Source organism: Notechis scutatus, chromosome 1, assembly GCF_049901735.1.
Source record: "Notechis scutatus isolate UNSWTSFEM ecotype Mainland chromosome 1, rNotScu1.2, whole genome shotgun sequence".
Lineage (NCBI taxonomy): Eukaryota > Metazoa > Chordata > Lepidosauria > Squamata > Elapidae > Notechis > Notechis scutatus.
The window spans coordinates 196,555,482-196,578,384 of NC_142009.1; the positions used below are offsets into that span (position 1 = coordinate 196,555,482).

Below are 22,903 nucleotides of genomic sequence, written 5' to 3' on the forward strand. Positions count from 1 at the left end.
ATATACCAGGCATTTCTCTTGCTTTCTCCTACATTCACATCAGATCTTCTCAAAATACTCTGTTTTGAAGTTGAAAACAATTGCTTCACATTTTGAAATGGCTCATTCCAGCCATTCTGGAAGTTTTCCAAGCTCAAAATAACTCACTGTTGTAGTAAACCTTTTTCATAATAGTTGGAGAAAATTATCTTGACCTCAAAACATTTCATATTTTCAGTGTTTTGCACATGTGTTAGAATTTGTAGATATGAGAAGAAAATCCAACTCCTGTAGGAGAGACAGAGCCTGGGGGTGGGGTCAAGAGAGGAATTAGCCTGGAATCCTTATATTCCCATAAGTGATCCAGGTTCAGGCCCTCTTGAATTCCATTAACTTTTAACTAGCACCAATTTAGTTGACTAGATTCTTGGGTATAGACATGAGCAATAAATCAGCTTAACTGTAACTTAATACATAGCTCTGATTCTTTGTGCCTGACAATTCCCCAATAATAGTGGTATGTTTCATAAATTTTTAGTTACAATAGCTAGTATCAATGTACTGTATTTCTAAAATTGTATTTTGTACTTAGTGTTAAGTACTAAATTCCATCTCACATCATTGATTTCTAATTAGAGAAGAACTAACAGAAATGAAGTAGAAATGTATGTCACATGGAAATAGACATAATTTTTCTTGCACATTATTTCAAATTCTATACAAAACACAAGAGCAAATTTTATGATAAGCAAAAGAGCACCATTAAACAACAAAGTGTCTCTAATTATAGAGTAGTATTGTTCATAGTACGATCATTGAATGGAAAACATGTAAACTTTAGGATGCAATCTTGTGGTCCCTATCAGGGCGAAGGAAAAAGATGGGTTGTTGGAGGTTGAATAGGGGGAACGTTTCTAAATCTCTGAAACCAAGAAATCTAGAACAAAGATTAAAAGAAAAAAGAAAATATTGGAGCCCCGGTAAATTTTTTTCATTTTCAATGTGCATTAATAGGATATTTCTTTATCCATTAATTGTAAGTCCAGTACAGTAGAACCTCAGGTGACTACCGTAATCCGTTCCAAGAATTCGGTTATTACCCTTTTTTGGTCGTCACTGGAATCGCATGTACATAAAAAGAAAATGGTGCGACGTGGAAGGCGAAATCGCTGCGGCTGTGTTTGTCCACAACCCAAGCACCCATTCGTGACCAGAGGTTAAAAAAAAAAAAATCACCCGATTTGGTCGTGAATGGAAGTGTTTGCAACCAGAAGTTCTACTGTACTGTTTACAGATAGTCCTTGACTTATGGTCATTCGTTTAATGATGGTTTGAAGTTATGACAACCTCAGAAAAAATGACTTACAATCCATTCTAGAAGTTATGACCATTATACCACCTTGTGGGTCATGTGATTCCAATCCTGGCACTTGGCAACTGGCTTTGTATTTGTGGTAGTTTGAGAAATTATGTAATAATTGTAATAATCACTATAAAATAGTGATTTGCAACCTTCCCAGCATGCTTTTGATGAGCATAATCAATTGGGAGAGACACATTGAGTTAATGACTATGTGATTTGCTTAACAACCACAGCAGTTCACTTAACAGTTGTGGTAAAAGTATTCATAAAAGCAGGTCTGACCATGGCATGACTGCTTTACATCTGCATCAAATTACTGTATTTTTTGCACTATAAGACGCTCCAGACCATAAGACACACCTAGCTTTTGGGAAGGAAAACAAGAAAAAAAAAATCTACCTCTGCCTCCCAGCAATTTACCTCCTTACAGAAACAGCATGGTCAGCTTTAGCACAGCTTGATTTAGCACAAGCAGCTGATTGTCGGTTGGATCTGCCTCCCGGAATACTGCCGATCAGTTGTTCCAGGTTATGGGGATCTCCACTGCCCATCACTGCTGCCGCCTATTGCCACCTCTGCCCACCCCATTTTCTGCCTCCGTGTGTCCCGTTTTCAGCCTGTCCCAAGCGGCAGGGATCGCCGCCACCGATCACTGCCAATTGCTGCCACTGCCGTTCTGCAACAATTGGCAGCAATAGGCGGCGGCAAAAATTCCCGCCGACTGGAACAGGCCAAAGCGGGACTCGTGGAGGCTGAAAATGGGGCACACGGGGATGGAAATGGGGTGGCGGAGGCCAAAAATGGCCCAAGGATGGGGGACGGTAGGTGGGCAGGGCTTCGGCAACATTTGCTCTATAAGACACATAGACATTTCCACCCACTTTTTGGGGAGGGGGGTGTCTTACGTTGCAAAAAATACGGTACTATGGAAATTCTGGTCCCAATTGTCATGTGTTAAGGACTACCTGTATTGTTTATATTAATATTTATCACAATCTGCCACATGTTATTTCTTTGACATTTAGGTTAATTTGGTATATTTTTCCTTGTATTAAGTATTAGCACCAATTTTATAGTGTTGACACTTTTCTTGTCAAGCAGTAAATGGCAGAAGTGAAAAAGAATGTAGTTGAGCTACATGTATTGTCTTGTATTGGAAGAATGTATTTGGACACATAAACTTAATTGTTTTTAAATAAGAAATACAAAAATTAATATCGAGATCTTTAATTCAGTGAATAATAAATTGTTTCATTGTAGCCATTGGAAATTGACTGTGATATCCAGACAGTGATATGATGGAGGCCTGGAGGCCTTTGGAAAGGAAGTTGGGTAAACTGTGACTGCAGAGAAAAGAGGAGTTGGGTGGCTGATGAAAATAAATAAAAACAAACTGGATGAAGCAAAGTGTTAGAAACAAAAAAGAGAAAGAGTATGGGGTACAACGTGATTGATAAAGCCCTGGTGGTGGCAGTGGTTCAGTATTGCAGGCTGACTTACTGCTCACTGCCAGGAGTTCGATTCTGACCAGGTCAGGGTTGACTGAGCTTTCCATGGTTGATAAAATGAGGATTCCAGATTGTAGGGGGCAATATGCTGACTCTGTAAACTGCTTAGAGAAGGCTGTAAAGCACTATGAAGTGGTATATAAGTCTTAAGTATTATTGCTATTGGAGAGATTGTGAGAGCTCCAACTCCATTCTGAAGTGAGAGTGAAAATTGACAAGGAGGTCTTGGGGCTTTTGGGGTTACAGAAAGTTCTGATAGATGGTTCTGCTTAGGGACTAATAATATATTTTGTTGGCTGGCAAAGCAACCAAGATTAGCTGGATATGCAAATATTGGGCCATTTGAAGGAATAGGAGGATGGGAGGCAAATTGTGACACTGACCAGCAAACATGATGGGACACTGAATATTAGGCTGGCTGTTACATAAGAGGATGGACAATTTTATTACATTTGTTCCTGCAGTCCTGGGCATCATATTTGGGACTGCAAAGAGTCTGTAACAGAGAACTTGACTCAATATTGGGAAGCTGCAAGGGTCTGGGTGAGAGAAAATCTGCTGAAATTGAGCAAGATGGAATGATGGTTTATCCCACAACCACATCATAGATGGATAACTCCTGTACTATCTTCCCCCAAACTAGCAGCTCTATAATTTAGGATGGAATTCAGCAGATAGAAGCCATAGATGGGGTGCCTTTCCTTAGTTTTGTCTGATGCTCTGTCACTCCCTCATTTGTTTGAGGTTGATGAGCCAGTTTGATGTAGAGGTTAAGATGCTGATCTGGAAACCAGGAAATTGAATTCTTAACCCACCTTAGGCATGAAAACTGGCTGGGTGACCTTGGGCCAGTCATTCTATCTCAGCCCAACTTACCTCACAGGGTTGTTGTTGCAAGGAGAATAGGAATAGACAGGAATATTACATATGTTCGCAACTTTAAGTTACTTACAAAGTAATAAAGATGGGGTAAAAATCTAATAAATAAAATTTCCTACAGATTGGATGGTTCCAATATGCATCACCTGAGTGAATTGAAGACTACCTGAAAATTGTAATTAGAACAAAATGCAGCAACCAGAAAGAACTGTTGGGCACAGTTTTTAGTACAGTTAATCCTCAAGTTATGAATGTAATGGATCCTGCCAACTATTTTTGTAACCTGAGGATTCATAGAATCATGTAAATTGAACGTGATCACTCCCTGCGGTTGCCCACACATTTGCTAATTGCTAATTCACTAATCGAGTGAGTGGGTTAAGTGCACAAGGTATGTCAGGGTGGGGAAGACCAGGCAGCCTATGACCTCCCAAGGCTTCCCCCAACCCTCTGAGATATCACATGCTGCCCGCCCCCGCCCATGTGACTTACCTTATGTAGATCTCAATGATCAACAGAGCTCTCCCCTCAGTCTCTCTGCCACGGTTTTGCCTTGAGCAAAGGCTTGCCAAGAGGTGCAGGAACAAAAGGCTGTGTCCCTATAAGCTCCGGTCGTCTTTGGAAAAGTCCTTGCCACTGAGAATGGAGGCCAGGAGGGGCACACACATCCCTCCATTTACGGTAGCAAAGGGCTTTTCTCTAGGCCTTTGCCACCATAAATGGAAGCTGGGAGAGGCGTGCATGTTCTTCCAGGCCTCCATTTATGGAGGCAGAGGGCTTTCCTCAAAGCCTTTGGCACCAAGAATGGAGGCTGGGAGGGGCACACGTATCCCTCCGGGCCTCCATTTATGGTGGCAAAGGGTTTTTGCAAAGTTGGCAAAAGACTTTGCAAATGGAGGGAAGGCTTTGGTGCTTCAGGCCTTCACTCCGTTCGCAAAGCCGTTTACCTCAGATCTCCAGGCCTCCATTTGCAGAGAACAGAGACCTAAAGTACCATGAGGTCATGTGAGATCTTGCGGTACTGATCATGTGTGAGCTTCCAGTACTTTAGGCCTCCATTCTCTGCGAATGCACCAAAAGTCTGAAGCAATGAAGCAGGCCAAGAAATTGAAGGCTTGTTAGAACTTTGCAAGGCCCAGTGCCTATGGAGATTTGGCAGGGATGAGTGAAATAGGCAGGATGCTGAATGTTGTAGTGCCTCTGTGGTCGTTTGTAAGGGTAAATGACTGCCATGGTACTACAACATTTGTAACTTCAGGACTGTGTTGTAAGTACTTGGGGGGGGGGGGCGTTATGTCGTAACTTAGAACAGTCACTAAGTGAACTGTCATAATCCTAAGATTACTTGTATCATGCTAATTTGTGGATTCTTGCAGATTTCCCAAGTACATTCAAGGATAGTGATTTTAAAGCCTTACAGGGTAAAGGGCCAGTACATCTTTGGCTTTCAGAAGGCTTTATTCAGGAGAAGATGGACTGATTTGATTTGCAAATCACTAGAGATGTGCTGTTTCTGCAACACAGAAATGCAATGAGTAAATGACTATCCATGTTCTAAGGTAGCGTATCCCATTAGTGGTCTTCAGATGAGTTGAACCACAATATGCATAATTCCTGGGAAAGTTGGCTACTGTTTCCACTGGTAGTTTATTGGAGGGAGTTGACTGACAGGAATGTCCCTTCCTTTGTACTAGGTAGGAGAATCAGAACTTGGCAGGGATAGAAAGTATATTATGGGATATTTTTTGTACATAGAAATTCCGAGGTCATTCCTATTTAAACTTCAAAAGAAAATGTGAGTGGGACAAAGCTCAGTGTCGCAGCATGTATTTTGCAACTACAGCATCTACTAACCCTGGTCTCTCTGGAAATCTTCTCTATTGTTCAAAGTAAACAATAGTAGCAGGATGATTTAATGATCTGATTTGGTATAAGGCAGATTTCTGCATTTACCTGAAGCTTGATTTTTGTTGTTCAAGCATTGTGTGTGTTCTTGTCAAAAGGGGAATTAAAATCTGTTTTGCCTTGTCCTGATAAGTTGCTCTTTATCCCTTTAATAAACACGGGGCTCCGTTTTTTGTTTTTTTTGTTTTGGCAACCCGGTAGTGTTGTAAGAGAGAAAAGATTATTTTCAAAAGTTTTTTTTTAAAATAAACACAAACCTACAGAATTATTTTTGCTAGAATTGCTGACCTTGCCGAGTTACCCCTCCCTCTTTCCCTCCACCCAGGATTTCCGATCTTTGGAGCAAGCAGGAAAAGCTGCAGTCTGACCTAAATGCTGGTGTATTGCTTCACATTTGAATGATTTTCTGATACTAGACTTAGCCAGCCGTCACATGTCTTAGTTAGTGCCTTTTGACTGAAGGAGGAGGATTTATGTGATATTCCTTCTTAATTTATTTCCCCTTGGCCCTTCTTTTACCAGAAACATAATGTTTTCAGAATTCTGTTCGTTTCTTTATATCTTATCCCTTGGGTCATGCACTTTAGGTACATTCTGCCATTTATTTGCAATAATTTATTCATTAATTGCAAGATGCTTCACTAAATTTACTTGTGTAAAAGAGATGTGAAAGGAGCAGGGAAAGACTTGAGTAAGGCTAGCATATTTGGGCTACAAAAATCTCAGTGTTAGATAGCAGGAAACAGAAGACTGTTTGCTAGTCGCTCAGAGGCAAGCAGATTTTTGCAACCCAGATATGGTAAACTTAGAATTGGATTTTTGTTTTGTTTGAAAATGAATTTTATATGACTAAGCAGGGCCCCCCAGAATGGAACGGAAAAAGATGATTGGCATCCCCTGAAAGATGCAATTTTTTGCTGAAAGGTTCCTTTTGATGTAAGGAGATGTATATACTCTCCAAATTACTGTTTCTGCATTGAAGCTGTATTGCTGCGGAGCTCTAATATTTAACATCAAGAGGGAAACTTGTTTCTTCTTGACATTTACTTAGCATCACAATAGTAAAGGAGCTTAAGCTGATTGAAACCCTTATAAAAGAAGGATGCCAAAATAAGGCATTTGTTCAGTGTTTGTTAAGGTAAAATCCCTAACAAAGCTGATTTATAAATACGGAACACTTAGCTAAATTTTTAAAGACACTATTTACCCCACATATCATTAGAAAAAGAAGATAGGCAAACATAAGTGTACTGACAATAAGAGAATGCTTATTGGAAGAAATGTTTCCTTAAAAATTTAAAAGTCAATAGAAGATAGAAAATTCTCATTTTAATGAGGAGGATATTCTACAGCTATAGATCTAGTCAAGGAAAAGGCTTTTATAAAAAATATTTGCCAGTTTCATAGCTTTTACTAGAATACCAACATGCTGGCTTTCAGATGCTAATCTTAAATTTAAGGCAACTTGTAGCTTGCGGAATAATTGTAATGTAATATGAATCCCTCATTCCTACTTTTTAATAAAAATAAAGCAACTCAAACCTCTCTGGTTTTATGGATGCTAACTCGAATAACAACAGATACATTTATTCACGTGCTCTGGTGCAAATTATTGGCTATCACCATGGCTTATTAGCCATGGCTAGTAAGTATAGCAGATTATTCTTCCGGGGTTCTCTGTTCTGAGCAGATGCTGCAAATTTTGTGACATTTGAGAGTAACCATGTCCATCTCTGACTAATCAGAGTCCTCTTGGTGGCACTTTTAATTATTTTCTAGCCAGGGGCACTTTGCTTTTCCAGAGTCTTCTCAGCTGGCATTCTACATCAGTTGTGCAGATACAACCAGAACAATGAAAATGTGATTGCACTGCTAAGGATGGTAAATGCTAAGGAGGAATATTATGTTACTTAATCAGGTGGAAATCTTTAAAAAGTGTATCAGATGGCAGATACTGTATGTTTTCCAAAAAAAAAAAATGTTTGTTACTGTAGCTATAGTCCCATCATTGATGACATTGCTTCATAAATGTGATCCAGATTTAGATCAAGAGGCATGATGGCACAGTGGTTAACAATGCAGTATTGCAGGCAACCTTTATCCACTGTCAAATGTTCGATCCTGATCGGTTCAAGGTTGACTCAGCTTTCCATCCTTCTGAGGTCGGTAAAATGAGGACCCAGATTGGCGGGGACAATATACTGACTCTGTAACCACCTAGAGAGGGCTATACATAAGAATTGTAGCCTGGCTTCTTCATTTCATGTTGAATAGAGTTATGTCCTTATTTTTTATACAGAATTATTTCATGCACCAAATAATTCTGCACATGCACAAATGACCTACGGGCTGCTGAGATAAGGAAAAGAAAATCACCAGGGTTCCCCTTTTTTAATACTGGTTATGTACCAATCTGGTCATTTTTTATAATTAAGGAAAAATCCTCTGATACGCAACATATTAGGAATGCATCAGAGAGAAAACAGAAAGCATTAACCTAACCATTAAGTTCCCTGAGCATTTTATAGAAAATTTAAAACTGCAGAAAATATATTTAAAACAAAATACTTAAAAACACTTGTTTTGCATTGCTTATCTTTATAAACTTAAAAATTAAGAAAAGACAAATGTCTTTTTATTTTAAAAGTTTGCTTTTATACATTTGAAATGTTACCAAGCCGATGGTATAAATAAAGTAAAATTGACAGTAGAGAGTTACATGGCAAGTGGGATAAAATATCTTCAATAATATGAAAATATTATGGGAAAAGAAAACTGTGTGAAAACTTATCATGGAACACTTACATTTCAGCAAATTGCTTCAAATTCCCTTTCTTAGCCTTCTGAGGAAAAAGCCTGAATAAATATTATACCTGTGGGGGGGGGGGGTGCGCGCAGGTAGGAAAGTGGACGGGTGGATAGATAGATAAATATAGGGGAGAGACAGAGATACGTACACACGCACATTTCAGTGATCCACTGTAATTTAACAATGTCAATTTGCTTTTTTCATGTGGTGAAACTTGGTTTGTTAAAGTTCCATTTACAGGGAACATAGCCAAAAAGAACATGTGCACTTTGCCAAAACTGATGGTCGCAAGGTCATATTGACAGTTCATTGAATTTCAAACCAACAGCAAAAAATTTAAAAGCAGCAAATCCATAGTCAGCAGAAATAAAACAGATACAAATAAGCATAAAATTTGCCTCAGCCCAGATAATTGTCATTGGATTAGGAAGTCTCAGAAAATACAAGGGTTTTCAGCTTGTGCTGAATCTTACCTGACCGGAACATGAAGAAACCCAGAGTACCAATAATAGGCTATGTAGATTATGCTAACTTCCACTTTTTAAAGATAAGATCTTGCAGACACGTTCAAAGAAAGACACATAGATAAAGCTGCATACAGAAGCATATTTAGAAGAGAGTGAGTTAATATTGCTCAAAGTGTTTTTCATTTTAGTTGCTTGGAACTCAGAGGATTTTCCAGAAACAATATAAATACTAGACTATTGTATGCAGTTGCAGTTTAACTACGGTATTATTCCAGGCAGTTTCAGCATTAAAATGTAAGTGAATGGCCTCTAGACATGTGGTCAAAAGTTAAAATGTCATTGAACTGCAGTTACCTGTAGTATATGATGTTACTTATATTTTAAAATATATTCTCTTTTCCTCAAATGTTAAAATTATTTTTCATTTTATTTTTTATAATATGCTTTTTTATTATAAGATGGCGAGTATTGTTGACTTAAGGGTACATGCAATAGGAATATATTTTTCAATAATTCAGAAGGATTTAGGAATGTTTAGGAATGTGCCAGTTTTAAATAAAAAAGGTCTATCTTAAAATGATTGTTATAAAATTGCTTGGCCTTTTGCTATGCACTAAGTGGAATAAAAATCAGTGATTATTTTTTTTTAAGATCAGATTTTTGTTTACTGAAACAAATATTTTGTAACAATAAAGATAATAACATTTGTATATAGTTAAATGTGTCCCTATTTGTTAATGTTAATATAGAAGTGAGATGAAAGAGGAATGAACACAGCAGACTTTTCTCTAAAGAACAAAAAGAAGATCAATTGACTAAGAAGTTATTATCTAACCAATGAAGAAGAGGAGGAGGAGCCTGGGTGCTAGAGGCAAGAATAAGGAATAGCATAAAAAGTGAATTGTTGAAGTTCCAAAACAAGTCATACCAGTGAGCTGGTGAAAGTCACTTAAATAGTTGGATGCCACAATTATTAAAAGTTGTAACCCAGTTTTAACAAGCAGCGGCTTCTTCTTCTGCTCTGGAAAAAGTAGATACTTCCTTTGAAGGAATTCATTCTTTGAAAGACTGCCTGAAGGAATTCAGGTAGGTTATGTTGGAAATTAGGACCATGATCCCCATCTATAAGTAATGCTGTGTGACATCATGTGACTGCATCATTTAAGGACAGCAATCCTAGATGCTGTTCTAAACCTTAAGTTGTTGGAAGATGATTTCCAGAAGTAGATTGTCTCACCAAGTAAATTATTTAAGAGTGCAACAATAATTAATTGTTGCCTGAATGAATTGATTATAAATAAGAACCTTGAGAGAGGTGTTAAATAGAAGTCACCAGGATCAATCCTGTGTTCTACTCTTATTGTTTTTATCAGTGGTTTGGATGAATAGATGGAATTCTTACCAAAATTTCAAAATTAGTTAGGGTGTCATATATATATAGGACAAAAATAAAATTCAAAATAACCTTGATAGGTTAGAAAAATAGCTGAATTATGAAAGAATGAAATTTAACCAAGACACATGTTTAAGAAACAAAAATCAAATGCATAAATAGGATGGAGGATGTCTGGCAGCTTTGAAAAAAAATGTTTTGGAATAATAGTTGATTGCAACAAGAATGAGTCAGCAGCATGATATGGCTACAACAACCACAAAAATGCTGCATTTCCAAATTATGGAAAATAATTCTGATTCCATTAAATTCGCCTCAAAAACCAGGAAGTGTCTAGTTTGGCTATCATAGATTAACACGGCTCTTGTCCAACAAACTCCCAAGTATTGCATCCAGTTCTAAACAGTTTTGGGAGGGTTACAGAAACATGGAACTACTTTAGAGAAGGACATGGATGATCAGAAAATAAAAGACTAAAGTAAGTCTGTAAAGAGAAGGCGGTGCATATGTTTAGCTTTGAAAAGAGATGACAAAAAGAGATGGTGTTATAACATTGTATAGATTCCTGAAAAAAGTGTTTAAGGATGTCAAGACCTATTTTCATTCAAGAGTCTAGTACACAGAATATTAGATTTAAGTTAGAGGAGGCTGATTCTGATTGAATATTAGAAAACATTTCTTAATAATTAAGAGTAGTTCGGCAGTGGAATCAAATATTCAGCAAAAACTTCCATGAGATGTTTTCAAATAGAGATTAGACAACCATATGCCTGGGATTCTTTCGTTTGAATTTTTACTCTTGAGCACAATAGTTGATAGCCAGAATAAGATAATCTTACTTCTATGATTCCATGAACCTCTATGCCAAGCATGTCTAATAACAATTATAAAATAATAAACATTTTAAATATGCAATTATTTTTAAAATCCATGTTTTATTTCTATATGTTTTCTGAATTATTCTTTGCATGACCTTTTCATAAAGCAATGTTAGTTTTAAATTTTTTAAAGAAAAATTATGTAATGGTAATAAGGGTACTTGGAAGTTGTATATTTGAGAAATCAGTAGAATTAGAACAGAGGACTTTCTACTGTGTTCCAATATTTAGGAGCTATTCTCTTTTAGTTGAAGTTAATTTATCAGGCTGATGCTGATGGGATTGTAGATTTAAATAATTTACTTAATAATAAACTGGCCTGATTCTTTCATTAAAAATAGCTTTCATTTATATTAGCAGAATATTCTCAAGTGATATATGGAACACATCCAGCCGAGATCATGGTTTAGACCAGTAGTTTCCAGATTACAGTCTGAAAACATAAAGCAAGTTTCTGGTAGAGATTTAAAATATAATTATTGCCACTATTATTTGATGACTCTCTCTCTCTCTCTCTCTCTCTCTGTGTGTGTGTGTGTGTGTGTGTGTGTGTGTCTTAGAAAATAAACATTTCACAAGATTTCAGTTAATGACAGACTGTTATGACATTTGGTGACCTCATGGAATGTGGACAATTCAAGTCAACAGGGAAGCCAGATTTGCTATGTTACTAAGTGGCAAGAAAAGTCGCAAAATGGTGCAAAACCACTTAACAACTTTCTCACTTAGCAACATAAATTCTGGGCTGAATTGTGATCGTAAGTCGAGGACTACCTGTATTTGGTGTTCTACTTTAAGATACTTCGTTTTCCTACCCCCAGTCCTGAATGGGCTTGGAGTTGGCTCTCTTGAAGCTTAAAACAAGCTGTGAATTTCCCAAAACATGTAAAATAGCATAGGAGGGACTATTCTGATTGTATTCTACCATATTCTGTATCCTCTGGAATTCTGTCTTGCTCTGGAACAGTTGGTCGCCAGCCAGTGGGCCGGGGACCACTGGTGGTCTGCGAGAAAATGTTGGTGGTCCGCAGAGAAATGTCACCCCCAAAGCACTTCCCCCCAAAGCAATTAATCCAGGCTGCGTGGGAACACAAGGCTGTGTCACCCATATGACCCACCCATCCGCTGGCCCCCATCCTTCAACCAAGCGCAAACCTTACCTTGAGTAGAGCCACGCAAGCTGGAACTGGAAGATAAGACCAATAGTGGGGGAGGGAAATCTGCCCCGGGGTGGCTTGCTGACGTTGGTGGGAAAGTTGGTCCCATATTCCAGAGCTGCAGAAGTTATAGGATTGGCCCTTTGGTCATCCTGGAGCATGGCAGGCCGGTGCACCCGGGTGGAGGAGCAGCTGCTCCAGGATGACCAAAGGGCCAGTCCTGTTACTACTGCAACTCTGGAATATGGGACCAACTTTCCCATCAACATCAGCAAGCCACTGTCAGTCAAAATTCATATTAGTGGTCCACAGGATTTAAAATTATGAGTTTGGTCGTCCCTGAGGTCCAAAAGGTTGGTGACCCCTGCTGTGTAAGACTGCGATAGAAATGCAATCTTCAAGCAAATATTGAGTTCTTAAATGATAGAGTCTATGTATATTTGACCTCGTGATGTATTAAAATTCATGTAAAATGTAGCCATGCATTCTTAGGAAATGGCAGTGCAATGGGTCTTATTTTCAACAGCACTTCACCACAAAGACAGAATTTTAATAAGGGATTTATCTGAATTTTATTTCAAAGACAGCTGTTGGAAGTGCATTAAAACATGCTAGGGTTAGCGCACTCTTGAATTAAGGAGTGGACATTGGTATAAATATCTGGCAGGTCTAAACAAAGAAGATTAGACATAAAATAATCTAACCAAAGTATATGGTAAAACAGTGGATGTTTGTGATTTTGATGTATATATTTGAGCTGTCCACTGGAAGTCTTTGAAGGAAATGCTATGGTTCATTTTTGCCTCATAATATTGTGAAGGCTACAATAAATTGCTTTTTATCAACCAAAGTTCTTAGAAAGAAGGTTAGGATGATGATAATAAATAATAAAACAAGCCATTGTGTAGTACTCCTGACTGGACCTACCTTACTGCTCTTCCATTTTGATCCAAGATCCAAAAATGGCTTTATAGCATCCATGTCTTAACTCTTCTTCTTAGCACTTTTAGGATGAAAAGAACAGGACAGAGATATGAATCTTATCCATAGATTTCCCATTCACATTTAAATCAAGAAAAACTAGTTTGACTTGTATTTCTTGAGTAGGATGAACACATTCTGAAACACTGTGGTTATTAAGGATCTAATTTCAGTAAAATAGTTCAAGTGGTGTTACTTAAAAGGCTGTGAACTTGAAAATAGCAGAAGTTCTGCATGCAGAATGAGCTATACTTACTTGGGAGTTTATTGTTTGTGGAAAAGATGAATGTCTATATTATTTGTCCTTTATTAAGTGTTAAGCATATTGGAACTCTGTAATGATTTTGGCCTGGGCTCACAAATGAAGCAAATCGGACTGGGTAGTAAATCATCAAGTAATACTAAGACAAAACTATTGGCTAGCTCGGTGTTTCTCAACCTTAGCAATGTTAAGATATGTGGACTTCCACTCCCAGATTTCCCCAACTTGTATGGGAAACTCCCAGATTTCCCCAGCTAGAATTTTGTGAATTGAAGTGCACACGTCTTAAAGTTGCTATGGTGGAGAAACACTTGGTTAGACTGAGAAGATGAAAATCCATGCCAGAAGAAGACAGTATCAAGTTACTTTATAGTTGCCAAGAGATTGACACGAAAATGTCCCTGTAATCTCCAGGAGTCATTTTTGTCTCGAAGGAGACCATGCCTAAAATTAACACTCACAATTGACATTGTAGACTTGTCTCCCCATCAAATAATCTGTGTAGACATTGTATTTAAAGGAAAGTGTTTCAAATTGTATTCCACTAATTCACATTGGATATGCTCCTATGCAGCGCATAAACATAGCGATGGGAATATTCATGAATGAACTCTAACCTAATTTGAGCGTCTTCCTGTAGATTTACAAAACCATTTAAAAAAAGAGAGAGAGATGCAGTGTATCATTAAGGCAGCAAGCATTATGGCAGATTACAGTGACGAACAAATCCAAACAATGTGGATGAGAATAATGAAATATGCTTTATCAAAATCATTGTAATTTATATAAACTATAGAAGGAATACAATTGTAATATGCCTTAAGGCAGGAGTGTCAAACTCTCATCGTCACGGCATCATCACATGACATATTGCGACTTCCCCTCCTTCGCTAAACTGGGTGTGGGCGTGGCCAGCGCATAATGCATCTGGCTCTTGGGCCACAAGTTTGACAGCCCTGCCTTAAGGAATTGTCATTGATTTATATTTGGGGGGAGAAAAATATATTTGTAAAAAATAAATATAACATGACAGATTAGAATCAGCCAGTAGAGCATTTGCAAATATTCTTTGTCATGGATATTTTAATTTAGAGGTTCCTTATTTTGTATTTCAATGTTATAATTAATTGTAACATATTATTGTATAAATTGCTTTATTCTGCAGTTGCTGATAAGTACATATAGGTAATGGTAAAACCATGCTTTGAAATTAGGTCAGAAGAGGGAGGGAGGCAGATGTTGCAGATGTTGAATTTCTCAATAGCCAGTTGTATGTCTGGACAAATGACATCCTTCTAGGGCCATATACACTCCTGCTGGATACAAGCCTGTGAGCCTAAAGGATGCAGTTTCCTGCCACTAAAATAATATTTTTAAAAACCTTTTCAGTAACCACCTGGATTTTTATAATTTTGCTTTATGCCATTCTACCTCTTTGTTCACCTGCTAGATAAAATAAATATTTGTTGGTAAAAAATTATTTGTATAATGACTAGGTAAACACAACATCAATAACTGATACACATGGTTTTCAACTGTGCATTTTGAATCAAGCTTTAAACTTATCAGAACAAGATGGTAGTTAGGATATCAGTGGTGATGTGAATTTGTTCAGTTGATTCTTCTAATAATAAATATATCCAGATTGGACTGAATAGAACAATATCTCCTTTTAAATTGTCTTTGCAAAGAAATTCATATTTCATTTTATATATATATTCATGTATATGTGTGTGTGTAGATAGATAGATAGATAGATAGATAGATAGATAGATAGATAGATAGATAGATAGATAGATAGATAGATAGATAGATAGATAGATAGATACATAGATACATAGATACATAGATACATAGATATAGATACACACACACACACATATAATAAATATACAAGTATATACTTAATAAAATATGAATTTTTCAGATTGATTTTATATATAGAATATATAAAATCTACATTATATATATATATATAATTCTGTAGAATTCATATTTTATTAAACATATAATTGTGGAATTAAAAGTTTTTAGAAGGAAGAATTTAAAATCTTTACGATGCTTAAGCGTGCATTCCCTTTATATTGGTCCATTGGTCTGGTCTCATGCATTGTCCTGTGACATTTGTACCTATCCTCTTAACAGCAAAATGAATACAGATAATCCTTGACTTATGACTGAGTATAAGGTTGTAAGTTACGATGGTTGTGGAATGGGTTATCATGTGAAAAAACTGATTTTATGACTTTTTGTGGTGGTCGTTAAATGAATCTCCATGGTCCTTAAGTGAATCCACAGTGATTAAGCAAGCCCATTGATCACTATGAGGTGTTTTTGTCAAAAATCAGAAGTAAATGCCAATTTTAGGCAAATGAATCACCATGTCAGTTTTTGGCAAAAATGTCCTAAATCACCATCACGTGACCATAGGTCACTGCAAATGATGTTAAATGTAGACTGGCTGCCAGGCGCCTGAAATATAATTATGTGACTGGGGGTGGCATCCATCAGAATTTCAGAACAGGGTTGTAAGTACCTTTTTGGAGGTCTGTCGTAATTTTGGAAACTAAGTGATTGGTTATAAGTCGAGGACTATCTGCACTCTTTCCAATGGATAAAGAAGTTTTGTGAGGATCAGGAGGAGGTAGCAAAACCAGCTGGAATGGCTTTAAGCAGAGCACCACAGGAACAAAGAGAGAGTTTCTTTTTTCTCTTGAAACTGCTTGCAGAGTTTCTGTTCACGATTCTGTCAGCATCGCTCACATATATGCCCCGAAGGAACTGTGTTCTTTCCTTTCTAGAAGTAGAGGTGACATTGCCTGATAATTTTGAAATCTGGGTCTGCCCAAGGATATAGTTAGGAAGGCATTAGAAGAAAATGCTGCACCTGTACCTGTCTCATTTATGATGGAGAGTTCTGTGTGTTATGACCTCGGTTTTGGGGTGGGACTTACTAAAAATTGAGGCATAGAATGTGCCAGACAATCAATCCTGACTTTGTCAGAGCCAGATGTTGGAGTGTGATTTGTTTTCTATATTGGTATAGGGCATGGCTGTCAAACTCGCAGCCTGTGGGCCAGATGCATCATGCCCGGGGTTTAGCGAAGGAGGGAAAGTCGCAGTATGTCACGTGATGATGCCATGACAATGCAAGTTTGACATCTCTGGTATAGAGATTGGAGGAATGGGATAGGCTACAATTGGTTCTGTAACCTTAGTCCGATCACAGTTTTGCTTTTCTATTGTCCTTGGGACTGTTCCCCACAATTCTAGTTGGTAGTTTCTACTAAGTGTCTAAACATTGTTGAAATATTGAAATGATTCTAGATTAATCACAAAAATACTATAATCTAACTGTGAAAGCATATTAAGACACTGTAGTTCTGAAGGCTGTGAAATAAGATAAACACATGATCACTTTCATCTGCAGTCATCATCAGAGACAGGTAGGAATCGATTTGGAGACATAGGATGAATTTGTAATACAGGTAATCCTCGACTTAACAATAGTTAGTTTAGTGACCGAAGTTACAACGGCACTGAAAAAAGTGACTTACAACCATCTTTCACGCTTATGACCATTGCAACATCCCCTTGGTCACGTGATTTATGTTCAGATGCTTGACAACTGGTTCATATTTATGATGGTTGCAGTGTGATTCCCTTTGGCGACCTTCGGACAAGCAAAATCAATGGGGAAGCCAGATTTACTTGACAACCATGTTACTAACTTAACAACTGCAGAGATTCACTTAACAAATGTAAGAAAAATCGTAAAATGGGACAAGACTCACTTAACAAATTTATCATTTAGCAACATAAATTCTGGGCTCAATTGTGGCCATAACTGGAGGACTACCTGAAGTGCTAACAATCCAGTATCTCCAATAACCTGCAGTGCACATTGCCTTCCTGCAGAGCTTTTTTTTAAAAAAAGATGTTCTGTTTAGGATCAGGCAACCAGATGAAGCTTTAAAGGCTTACTCTGCATGGTTTAAATGATATTTGCAAGGTAAAATTGTTCCAGTTAATTCCAACTTGAATACCATGGTTATGACAGAATCTAAGAAGGATGATGTTAGGTTTCCATTTAGTCATATTTGGATAGATTTTATCTTGTGCTCTTTGGGTGATGTAGTCAGGTTATTTGGGTGTTTTGAGAGAGAAATAATCTTTATATTGATCTCCCCATTGATTCTTCAGTGCAGTGGTAGGATTCAATTTTTTTTAATACCGATTCTGTGGGCATGGCTTAGTTAGCATGGCAGGAGAAGGGTACTGTAAAATCTCCAGTCAGAGGTGGTATTTGCCAGTTCTCCAAACTACTCAAAATTTCTGCTACCAGTTCTCCAGAACTGGTCAGAACCTGCTGAATACCACCTCTGCTTCAGTATAATTGTTACATTAAGAAAACTTTTCAGCAGCCTTCAGGAACAGGTAGTCCTCTACTTACAACAGTTTGTTTCATGACTGTTCAAAGTTACAAGGGCACCGGAAAAAATGACTTATGACCGTTTTGCACACTTTACAACCGTTGTAGCATTCCCATGGTCACCTGATCAAAATTCAGATGCTTGACTGGTTCATATTTATGACAGTTGAAGTGTCCCGGGGTCATGTGATGTCTTTCTGTGACCTGACATGGAAAGTCAGTGGGGACATTGGATTCACTTAACACCTAACATAATAACTTCAGGGATTCACTTAACAACGGTGACAAGAAAGGTTGTAAAATGGGGCAAACTCACTTAACAAATATCTCACTTAGCAAGAAAAATTTTGGGCTCAATTATGGTTGTAAATCGAGGGCCACCTGTAGTTGCTATAGTCCTTTCTGATTTGTGTGTGTGTGTGTGTATACATATATACTGTATATCAGATATCTGTGTGTGTGTGTGTGTGTGTGTGTGTGTAAATTAATTAATTAAAATAAATAAAATATATTGAAAAAGCAATGCAGGAGTTCCTCAAAGCTTTACTGGCTTCTCATGAAACCACTCAGAGAGGTCATCCAGGGGTTCGAGCTTATGCGAATAATAAGTGCTCTGCTTCTCATTTCCTTCAGCTAGTCCCAGGAGGCTATAGAAATCTTGAAAAGCTACAGTAGTGGTTAAAAAAGTGAGGGAAGAAACTACATAATTAAAATAGTAAACATGACAAAAAAGAGGAGAGCTAAAAAGGAGATCCTTATTAGTGTCCATTTAATATCAATAAAGAATTATTTCCGTTCTTATGTTCTTTAATTTAATCCAGACTTGAGAGAAAGACTGTGAGTGGAGAAAGATAGATAGATATGTAAGAATGAGTCATCACAGAGAATGGATTGCAAGCTGTGCAATTAAAAAAAAAAAAAAGCATTGAAGAGTTTGCTTGGAACTACTTACAAGCTATGATACAGCAGATAACATCAGTTAGCAGGGCCTTTTTTTTTTTTAAAGCAATGGCTTACTTGTCAGTTGTATGAAACTTGATAAAGTCAGGTTAGTTAGAATAAATGCCTATGGAGTTCTCAATCAACCAGGTTATGGTTGTCCCAAAGGTGCTTTTTCCAAAAGGCAACTGGAACTTCTTGCTTTTCTTTTTTTCCTTTGAAAACGTTTTGCTTTTCATCTAAGAAGCTTCTTCAGTCCTGGTGAGAGAATGGAACTGGTGGAGAATGGAAGGATTTATATCGTTTGCCCTCAGAAGTTGTGGGAGCACCATCACTTGAGACTTTCAAGAAGAGATTGGACTGCCATTTGTCAGAAAGGGTGTAGGGTCTCCTGCTTGGGCGGGAGGGTTGGACTAGATGACCTACAAGGTCCCTTCCAATTCTGATTATCTGTTAACCAGCCTGTTGTTGAGGCCACTTGGGAATTAATCTATATCTTCAGAGTCACCTGAATGAGAGTGCAAATGTGTGTGGATTCTTCTTGGGACTGCTGAAAGGACAGAGTTGTAAACAGGAGATAGGTGGTGTTGTATCGTTTCCCCTCTATTGAGGGAAGGCTGTTCAATTTTGCTTTGAATCACTAGGCAAGATAATTTATAAAAACAATGACTGAGCACATCATATAACAATTACAGAATAGTAACTTTAATACTTCCCACGTTTAGAAAAAAAGCATATTTACATAAAAGGAAGGCTGGAACATCTGGACAATTCAAAAACATCTGGATAAATTATAAGGCCTGGAGTAAATTCTCTTCTCTCTCTTAGCAACGTTAGTGATCGCTTATTGGCAGGGATAATCCTGAGAATGGAGGGCTGAAGGAAGATACCAGTGGTCCTTCAAATAGCTTTCACTTAAACTACTTAGGGCTTTAAAAGTCATAGCCAGCATTTTAACTTGTCGCAGCTCAGTCCTGTATACCAGGGGTCCCAACCCCCTGGGCCGCAGTCCATTACCGGGCCTTGAGTCGTTCAGAACTAGGCTGCAGAAGTAGAGGGCAAGCAGTGACCAAGTGTGTATGCATTCACTTGTCTGCTGCTTGTGTGGAACCATCTCCTGTTCTTCCCCCTCGCCGGTCTGCAAAAACGGAAAATTGGGGAACTCTGCTATATACAGTGTACAGTACAGAGGAGTTTATATTTGGATTCACATAGTGTTTGACTAAATGCCTATCTGGGAACAAAGAGGAAATTTAACTTCTACTATGCCCTCAAAATTAAAATGCAGCTTTCCTTCCATAGCCTAATGACAACAAATCTTGCAGCAAACAACAGTATCTGCAAGCACGAGCAGAGTGTGCCTTGAAATGCAATTTATTTTAATATAAAATAGATCTGGTCAGTGCCACAAGAATCATTACAGGCCGCCAGGTTTTTCCAGGCTTGAAGGCAGTTCCTGTTATTTGGGAAACTTTGCTATGCTTACAGTGCAGGTTGAAATTACTTTGGATTCACATTGGGAGTTGGTAGGGCATGGAGGTGCAGTTGGAAAAGTCAAGAAGGCAGCCCTAGGGATGCCACTGGAGGAAAGGTGGGAATTACATCAAATAAATACACCCATTTTATCTGTTTGATTACTGTAGTCTGCCTATATTTTTTTCTGTTTATTTCAGATTAAAACAGCTTTTAGTGGAAGGTGCTTCACATGACAGACAGCACCTGAGTATTTCTTTATCCTTCATCTTTTGAAATACAATAATCTCTTTGTTATCAAAAGCTTCCCCATTTTAGTGAGACATGCAAATTTTTTAGTAGGTAGAAAACAGATCAGGCAGTTTTCTTTGAAGCACAAATCCGTATCATATGTGAAAAATCTGAGAAGTCTTTTGCATGCCACAGATAGAATTTAAGGACCAAATCATTTTAGGCCCAAAGCAGTTTCACCTATTATGTGTCTATGATTTCCAAGAATTTGAATTGTTTCCTGTATTATGGAAAGATCATAGATGTTGTGATCTTCTGTTCTTGGGAGTCTGTTTTGCTTCTTAGCTGGTTTGATCTTTCTAGAATGGGATGTTATGCTGCTGCCATTGGTGGTGACTTGAATTATATTAAATGCTTGTTTGACTAATTAAATACTGATACAGAATTAAGTAATATCAGGGAATTGTAACAATGCTTTATCAATTTTCTATTAACGAAAAGTTTGCTAAGTAGACCAACTCTGCACGATCTGTCTAATAAAACTGATTTTTCTGCAGACATTTAGCACAAAGCTTTAATCTTTACTCTAGTTGGGAGAACTAGCAACAGAATCAATGCTGTCCTCTGTTGTAGGTTAAAGGTTGAATAAATGTATTTTTTTTAACAAGTGTAAATTTACATGAGAGTATTGCAGCTTAACTTGATCACTTAGATTTTGTAAGGTAACTTCTGGTTTGTTTTTAAATTTTTAGATATGGGAAAATTGTATCTACGAAAGCTATTTTGGATAAAACAACAAACAAATGCAAAGGTATGTTCATTCTTAATTCCTTTTCCAACTTTCTCATATATTGTTTTAATCTTATTTACAAAGCTGCTAAGTGCCAGCAAAAATGGGTCTATAAGGTATTAGATAAATATTTTTTTAAAAAAAAATACTAAAGCCCACATGGATGCTTATGATGACTCCAAACAGACTTAACAGGCATGCCACTGTGTGGCATTGAGCCTCTGTTTCCAAAAAGAAAGGGGAGTTTGAACACGAATTTTCCTTGCCTGCTGAGATGAGTACCATTTGACTGTACAAAGTATCCAGAAAGATTACACATTGTGTAAATTGGCTTTATTAATTAGAATGGGTGAGTGTTAAGCAGTTCTTAATTGCATGTTCCAGTCCCTTAATTGTGTTTGTGTTCTGTTCGTTTGGAATATAATGGGGAGAGGGTGAAAGGGTTTCATTTTCACTGGCATAATTATAGGTAGGAAAAATAATAAACTTCTTTCTCTGAGACACTGAGTACATTAATTTGGTTTGGTGACCTTCAGCATTCTCTGTGATTATGATTAGATCACTTCCTCACAAAATGAGTAGTAAGTAGAATACAATACCAAACCCTCACATACTGGGTTTTAGTCCTACTTTCCAAAAGCGAATGAATGCTTTCTAATCAAGGGAAAATTCAGTCCTGTCAGTTTTTCCATAGTGTGCAAGTGGGTTTTAACCTCAAGAGACCTATTAATCTGAAACTTGTATTTTTCCATATTATATTTTTGTTCTAGATTCATGATAAATGTTAGAAGTATTTGTTGAAAGATATACATAGAAGTAAAAAGAAGATGCTTAAATTAACTACACTTCTATACCAACATAATTAGGAATAAGGACCACTAAATTCATTAGAACCTATTTTTCAGTGGGTATGTGTAGGATTACGTAGTAGAGTGTTGTATATATTTACTATTTCTCTTCCCTCCAGATTTTTTCTGCACAGCATATTCTGGTTTTTTAAATGATTACACATAGTTTATTAATTATTCTTTTTTTAAAAAAATGTATCCTATTTTGAGCAGTAGGTAGAACTAGCATTGACAGGTGTAAGTTTGCATTAATCAAAATGTCCTTTTTACGATGGGCTGAGTGGGCTAAGGATCATTCTGGTTCCAAGGACCTCCGGAGCTACTTGAGATATACTACTTCTCCTTCTTCCCAGGTTCTGAGTTTTTGAACTCAGAAAATGCTGAGCCTGGAGACCATTGCAAAAATCAGGAAATAGATTTTTTTTCTCCCCCTCTGCACACTGCCCTAGAGGAGAAAATGAAAATAATAAATCAGGAAGAATCAAGTCAGAACATTTGTCAAATATTGCTTCCCTTATAAAAGAAGTTATTCAGCTGGGCCTTGTTTCGTTTTGCACATCAGAAATGAAGTTGTAGCCTTGTGTTCATTTTTGTAATTTGTTACTCATC

At 37.4% G+C, this 22,903-nt stretch overlaps 1 protein-coding gene across 8 annotated transcripts in view; it reads left to right on the top strand.

The window, feature by feature from the left end:
- Window positions 1-22,903, top strand: part of RBMS1 (RNA binding motif single stranded interacting protein 1) — a 147,490-nt gene that overhangs the window by 81,692 nt on the left and 42,895 nt on the right. For all 8 annotated transcript variants that reach the window (XM_087949877.1, XM_087949876.1, XM_026674545.2 and 5 more), the window contains exon 3: window positions 21,409-21,467. In XM_087949877.1, coding sequence (XP_087806003.1) covers window positions 21,409-21,467 — 59 coding nt within the window. The remainder of the gene's footprint in view (window positions 1-21,408; window positions 21,468-22,903) is intronic.